Source organism: Antennarius striatus, chromosome 19 (assembly GCF_040054535.1).
Source record: "Antennarius striatus isolate MH-2024 chromosome 19, ASM4005453v1, whole genome shotgun sequence".
Lineage (NCBI taxonomy): Eukaryota > Metazoa > Chordata > Actinopteri > Lophiiformes > Antennariidae > Antennarius > Antennarius striatus.
The window spans coordinates 6,412,579-6,420,000 of record NC_090794.1 but is presented as its reverse complement, the minus strand read 5'-3'; the positions used below and the strand labels follow the sequence as shown (position 1 = coordinate 6,420,000).

General features: G+C 42.1%; 1 protein-coding gene across 1 annotated transcript; it reads left to right on the top strand.

Annotated features, from left to right (window-relative positions):
* The first annotated feature begins 3,676 nt into the window (after positions 1-3,676).
* On the top strand, positions 3,677-4,687 carry LOC137613844 (trace amine-associated receptor 1-like). Its single transcript, XM_068343300.1, has one exon. It carries the CDS (start codon positions 3,677-3,679, stop codon positions 4,685-4,687), a length of 1,011 nt encoding a protein of 336 aa, XP_068199401.1.
* Positions 4,688-7,422: the final 2,735 nt, after the last annotated feature.

The following is a 7,422-nucleotide window of genomic DNA, read 5'->3' as shown; positions in this document are numbered from 1 at the left end:
TAATTTGAACAGATCTTGTCTTTTACCCACAGTAGATATCTACTATAACTGAAAGTCCTTGCCTCAAAGTGCATGATTACCTCCACCAAAGAGGTTGTATTTTAACCTATATCTGTTGTTTGTTGATTTTTCATCTGATTAAACACAAGCTTCTGATCAGAATTCTATTAACCTTGCCGGGAGGAGTCTTTGTTTCAAAACAGACGTTGTACTTATCTGTTGTTATGCATTATTTTCCACATTTTGAGTAACAAGATTGGACATTTTCCTTTGGCTCTTTATGAAACAACTTGGCATATTTTGAGGGTTGATATTTCCTAATGTAGTACCTGTTACCTGGTATTCCTTTTTTAGTTACTTCTATGTTTCAGTTCCAAACAAGATGAAAAGGTTTTAAAGCTTCAAATGACTGGTCACTGCCCAGCTTGCATGGAGTATCCTGCATAAAAGTAATCAATGGCAGCCACACTCATACTATGAAGACACTCCAGCCACCATAATGTTGTTTTTTCTACAGATTCTATGTTGAAAAAACATACTTTGTTTCCATCCAGACAGTTACTTAGCATTTCACATGGATGATCATATAGTATATGTGATACTATACACCTGTTACATCCCACTTCAAATAGGTGATGTAATTGTAAGTGTTCATGTGTTCCTTCGTCTGTCCGTCCGTTCAATTGTCCACCAAATATCTTCGTAACTGTTGCCGATAGAAAGATGACACAAAAAGCAAATTACTCGGGCGGCTAAGGGGATGAAAATGAAATGCTGAGCCTGACCTTGAGAAAAGTAGAACAAGGTCAAATTTAAACTTTTGTACACTCATGAACTGGATAAGATAGAAAGACAATGGAGGTCAGTGTAAGACCATAGATCAAAGCACTACCTTTGATCTAACCCTGTCTTCTGCATCCTCTTCTCTCACGTTAACTACCTTCATGTCCTTTCTCACTACATCCATAAACCTCCTCTTTGGTCTTCCTCTAGGCCTCCTCTTTGGCAGTTCAAAACTCAGCATCCTTCTACCAATATATTCACTATCTCTCCTCTGGACATGTCCAAACCATCTCAGTCTGGCCTCTCTGACTTTATCTCCAAAACCTCTAACATGTGCTGTCCCTCTGATGTACTCATTCCTGATCCTATCCTTCCTGGTCACTCCCAAAGAGAACCTCAGCATCTTCATCTCTGCTACCTCCAGCTCCGTCTCCTGTCTTTTCCTCAGTGACACTGTCTCTAGACCAGAGGTTCTTAACCTTGTTGGAGGTACTGAACCCTGCCGGTTTCATATGCTCACTCAACGAACCCTTAAGTTATAAAATAATAATAATTTTTAAATTTAAGAAGTAAGCACAGTACATGTTTTACTGGTGTATATAACAAATTGTGCACTAGTGTCATCTTTTTCAAACAACAAAACCAAGACAGTGCATGAACTCACATGAACTGTCCTACCTGCAAATCAGTGTGACTTCTGCTGTTGTGATTGAGAGACCAGTTCAGATATGTGTGGCTTCACCTTGGCAAGTGTCACTCTTATGTCATTTTCAAAGCAAAGTCTGTTTCTTTTGTTTTCCATGCAGCTTAAGGAAGTGTTCCTTTATTTTTGCCAGAACCCAGACTAGAGTTGCTCAACTTGACATTGCAAATTATGCAGAACGCTGACCCCATCATGTTCCGTTATAAAATACATGTAAATTCACGTTAATAATAATAATGGATTAGATTTATATAGCGCTTTTCTGGACACTCAAAGACACTTTACATTGGATCCATTTTTCACTCACTCCTCATTCATACTTGGTGATGGTAGACTACATGTGTAGCCACAGCTGCCTGGGGCAGGCTGATGGAGGCGTGGCTGCCAATCTGAGCCTACGGCCACTCCAACCACCAGCAGAACAATCACACACATCCACACGCCAGCGAGTGCCCCACTGGAGGCAAGGAGAGGAAAGTGTCTTGCCCAAAGACACAACGACAAATGACTCGGCAGGAGCAGGTATCGAACTGCCGATCTTGAATCATCGGACGACCCGCTCTACCACTGCACCACGGCCGCCTGTTGTACATATTCTTCCAACCACTTTCTTTTTTTGCTCAACGTAGTTACTATGAATTAAAATATTAAGAAAGCAATCAGATGACGTACCATCATGACAGGCATAAATCGACTGCTGAGTGCATAAAATCCCACGTAGCACAGGTAGGCTAATCGATGTAGCGTGATCACCTGCAGCTAGTAATGGCTAAGGGGGGCGTGCCATCACAAATTCACACGATGTGTCAAACGTACACAGTGATTCGTGTAAGTTCAGCAAAAACACCTGGCACATCGTGTCGGGTGTTTTGTCTTGACCTCCGACTCACCGAACCCCTAGGGTTTGATCGAGGTTAAGAGCCACTGGTCTAGACCAAACAAGATTGCTGGTCTCACCACCGTTTTGTTCACCTTTCCTTTCATTTTAGCTGAAACTCTTCTATCACACCTGACACTTTCCTCCACCCGTTCCATCCTGCCTGTACACGCTTCTTCACCTCTTTTCCACACTCTCCATTGCTCTGGACTGTTGACCCTAAGGACTTAAAATCCTCAACCTTCTTGATCTCTTCTCCCCGTAACCTCACTCTTCCACTTGGGTCCCTCTCATTCACACACATGTACTCTTGTCTTACTACGGCTAACCTTCATTCCTCTCCTTTCCAGGACAAACCTCCACCTCTCTAGCTTCTCCTCCACCTGTTCCCTGCTCTCACTACAGATCACAATGTCATCTGCAAACATCATAGTCCATGGAGATTCCTGCCTAACCTCGTCTGTCAGCCTTTCCATCACCATAGCGAACAAGAAGCTGATCCCTGATGCACTCCCACCTCCACCTCGAACTCCTCTGTCACACCTACAGCACACCTCACCACTGTCTTACAGTCCTCATACATGTCCTGCACCACTCTAACATACTTTTCTGCCACTCCAGACTTCCTCATACAATACCACAGTTTCTCTCTGGGCACCCTGTCACCCTTTCTCCAGATCTACAAAAACACAATGCAGCTCTGGCCTTCTCTGTATTTCTTTATCAACATCCTCAAAGCAAATACTACATCTGTAGTACTCTTTTTCTGGCATGAAACCATACTGCTGCTCACAAATGTTCACTTCTGCCCTTAGTCTAGCTTCCACTACTCTTTCCCATAACTTCATTGTATGGCTCATCAGCTTTATTCCTCTGTAGTTGCCACAACTCTGCACATCTCCCTTGGCCTTTTGCACCCACACACACACATACACATGCATGCACGCACACACGCACGCACGCACACACACACACACACGCAAACACACACACATTAATTCAGTGCAATCGTTCTGATTGGTCAAGGAATATTTGTAATAATTATTATAATTAGGCTGGACTACTTATATCAGTCCCTAAATCAGATGTTCTGCTCTGTGGTAGGAAAAATAAAGACACAGTTTGTAAAACTTTGATTTGGCATTAAGGTATGAAACCTGCTTAATTTTGATTGCTTCATATTTAAGATTTTGCTTTTCAGCATTGATGTTGTGCTTATATTGTACATCCTGATTCACACATTTAAGCAACTAAAGAATTTTGCCAGTGTAATTAGTTAATATTATAAAACTTGATTCAAAGAAACAAGGAGCATGGAACAAAGTGTGACTGTAAATGGGTCTCACACTGTTAGCGATATGCATCCGTGCTATGATTTAGATAACACATATTATGTATTTACAAAGAACCCTTCCATATTATGTGTATTATTATATTTGTTCCTTGGCTTTCTGTCTTTCATCACAACATGTGGAAATCTACTTGTAATTATTGCCATATTGTATTTCAAACAGCTCCACACCTCTACTAACTACCTTATCTTGTCTCTTGCTGTAGCTGACCTGCTTGTGGGTGTGTTAGTTTTTCCTTTCAGCATGGCATTCACTGTAACATCTTGTTGGTATCATGAAGGATTATCTTGCAAAATTCGTGGAAGCTTTGATGTGACATTGAGCACTGCTTCAATTTTAAACTTGTGCTGTATTTCCATTGACAGACATTATGCCATTTGTCAGCCTCTCACTTATAAAAGTAAAGTAAATGGTCGCGTTATTGGGATTATGATCCTTGCAAGCTGGGGAATTGCGTCTCTGATCGGAATTGGTATCATAATTGCAGGTTTTAATCAAGGAAAATGTGAAGATGGTTGTATAATTGATGCAATGATATCAACAACTCTGGCATGTATTTTCTCTTTTTACATTCCTGTTCTTATAATGCTTAGTATCTACTTAAAGATTTTCATTGTTGCCCAAAAACAAGCAAACAGAGTACAGAAAGCAATTTGTCAAAGAACAAAATCTAGAATAACTGTGAGTAAAATGGAGAGGAAGGCCACCAAAACTCTGGCTATAGTAATGGGAGTGTTTTTCCTATGTTGGACTCCTTACTTTCTTTGCATACTTTTTCAGCCATTAACCTATGATGTGACACCAATTGCTGTGATTGAAACACTGAACTGGCTTGCGCTGTTCAATTCAATGCTCAATCCATTTATTTATGCTTTCTTTTACAGCTGGTTCAGGTCAGCTTTTAAAATAATCATTTCTGGAAAAATACTTCAGGGAGATTTTGCCAATTCAAATCTTTTTGACAGGTTTTAATTGTTAAAGATCATCCATCCATCCCCTTCATAAAAGTGGAAAAAAGCAATGTATAGAAACAGGTTTCATTTGTTTGGATTTCAAAAGTATAACCAGAGTCGTGTAATTTGAACAGATCTTGTCTTTTACCGACAGTAGATATCTACTATAAGAGGTTGTATTTTAACCCATATCTGTTGTTTGTTGATTTTTCATCTGATTAAACACAAGCTTCTTATCAGAATTCTATTAACCTTGCCGGGAGGAGTCTTTGTTTCAAAACAGACGTTGTACTTATCTGTTGTTATGCATTATTTTCCCCATTTGAGTAACAAGATTGGACATTTTACCTTGGCTGTTTATGAAACAACTTGGCATATTTTGAGAGTTGGTATTTCCTAATGTAGTACCTGTTACCTGGTATTCCTTTTTTAGTTACTTCTATGTTTCAGTTCCAAACAAGATGAGAAGGTTTTAAAGCTTCAAATGACTGGTCACTGCCCAGCTTGCATGGACTATCCTGCATAAAAGTAATCAATGGCAGCCACACTCGAACTATGAAGACACTCCAGCCACCATAATGTTGTTTTTTCTACAGATACTATGTTGAAGAGGCCCAACTATTCACCTTGATACTTTACTGGACTGACGGACAGATGAACACACAAACACTGACAATTACAATACATCCCTTTCGCGGGATGTAATTAAAATACGACACTGCTTCGTGGGATGTAAAAAATATTAAATAACAGACAGTGTGTGATAGTGTTTTCTTACAGGCAACCTATAGTCTGCATTACTCCTTTTAATCTGACCTGATTTGTATGCAGTTTCAATGTTTGCTAATGTCCATATGCATATAAATACATTGTGCTCAGCCATGCTCACGTTTGCAACTGTGGATAAAAGAAGGGTCACGCTATAGATGACGTGCCAGCAGTAATATTGAATAGGCCACATAAAGCCCGACATCAGAGCAAACTGTTCACTTAGTCTGATATTTGCCGAGTTATTTTGACATGACGTAAAATGTTAATCTGCGAGGTGTTAATGTCACGTATTACAGACATTTCATATTAAACTAAACCCTCTTGCCGTGTTCGTGTGATCAGCCCTATACTTAAGCCGTCTTCCACATTGTTACCTGCACAGAAAATTTTGTTTCATGTCTTTTTAAGTTTGTATTAAATGTGAATGTCCAGCTGTCCAATGCCCCTGCTATGTTTTTTTAACAAATCAGAATCAGAATCAGAAAAGGTTTTATTGCCAAGTACAGTAAAAATTACTGTCAAAGAACTTGACGCGGTGTCGGTGCATTGAAGGGTGGAAGAGAATAATAGTGAATGAGGAATAGGAATATTAAAACTATTTACAATTCAAATTACGGTGAGTTGAGATACTGTATAAGGATGGTGATTGCAGGCGAAGAAAAGAAGTCAAAACAGTAAACTGTCTTTGCAGAGTGGTGAGGGGCGGATGGTTACCTGGGGGGGGGGCATTGTTCATGAGGCTGACTGCAGTGGGGAAGAAGCTGTTTTTATGGCGTGAGGTCCTGGTCCGGATGGACCTTAGCCCCTTGCCAGAGGGGAGGGTCTGAAAAAGGTTGTGGCCGGGATGAGAGGGGTCAGCGGCAATCCTGGCTGCACAACTGCGGGTCCTTGTGTCGGACAGTTCCTGGAGATGTGGGAGGCTGCAACCGATCACCTTCTCCGCAGAACGGATGACACCCTGCAGCTTGGCCTTGTCCCTGGCCGTGGCTGCAGAAAACCACACTGACATGGAGAATGTGAGAATGGACTGAATGGTGGCAGTGTAGAAGTGCACCAGCATCTTCACAGGGAGGTGAAACTTCCTCAGCTGCCGCAAGAAATACATCCTAGGCTGAGCCTTCTTGGTGAGGGAGCTGATGTTCTGCTCCCATTTGAGCTCCCGGGTGATGGTGGTGCCCAGCAAGCGGAAGGACTCCACAGGGGACACTGGAGTGTCACAGATGATGACAGGGGGGAGGGCAGGAGGGTCTTTCCTGAAGTCCACTATCATCTCCACTGTTTTGAGAGCGTTGAGCTCCAGGTTGTTCCTGCTGCACCATGATACCAGGCGGTCCAGCTCAATTCTGTAGGCTGACTTATCCCCATCAGAGATGAGGCCGATGAGGGTGGTGTCGTCAGCAAACTTCAGGAGTTTGACAGACTGGTGACCAGATGTGCAGCAGATAGTGTACTGTATAGTGTACAGTTCAGAGCCCTGGAGCGAACAGTTAGTACAACTTGGCACTTTAGCTTTCCTTGCGAGGGGGGGTTGGCCAGGTGTGGAAGGAGGGGCTTTATTTGGAGTGGATGTAGGAGGTGGGCATGCCTGGGCCAAGTTGCGTGTGTGGACAGGGAGAGTCTCCGAGTGGGTTGCTTGTCTGACTGCTGTTTGCTGGTCCATTAAAGCTGCAATCATATTTGTTAAGGTCTCTCTACCTGAGCACTGAGTTGTTGTATTGTTTGATGTTCTTTCTGGTCCACAGGCAGAATTCTACCATCCACACAAACACTCTGGGTGTGTGTTATTTTCTGTCTGGACGTGTAACCTAGCCTTCGCTGGTGTTCATTTTCATCACCGATTACAGGCTAGTTACTTGGCTGACTATCTCCTCATCAGTTACCTGTACTTGGCTGTTGGAAAGGAGTGGCCTCAATTGCTGTCTGATGTCAGTATGCTTGGACCCTAGGCCCCGGTAGATAGAATGTGGGAAAACCTCCTGGATG

What these genes read in the sequence shown, in the direction of transcription:
- LOC137613844 (XM_068343300.1), top strand. Translation starts at nt 3,677, where the DNA reads ATGGAACAAAGTGTGACTGTAAATGGGTCTCACACTGTTAGCGATATG.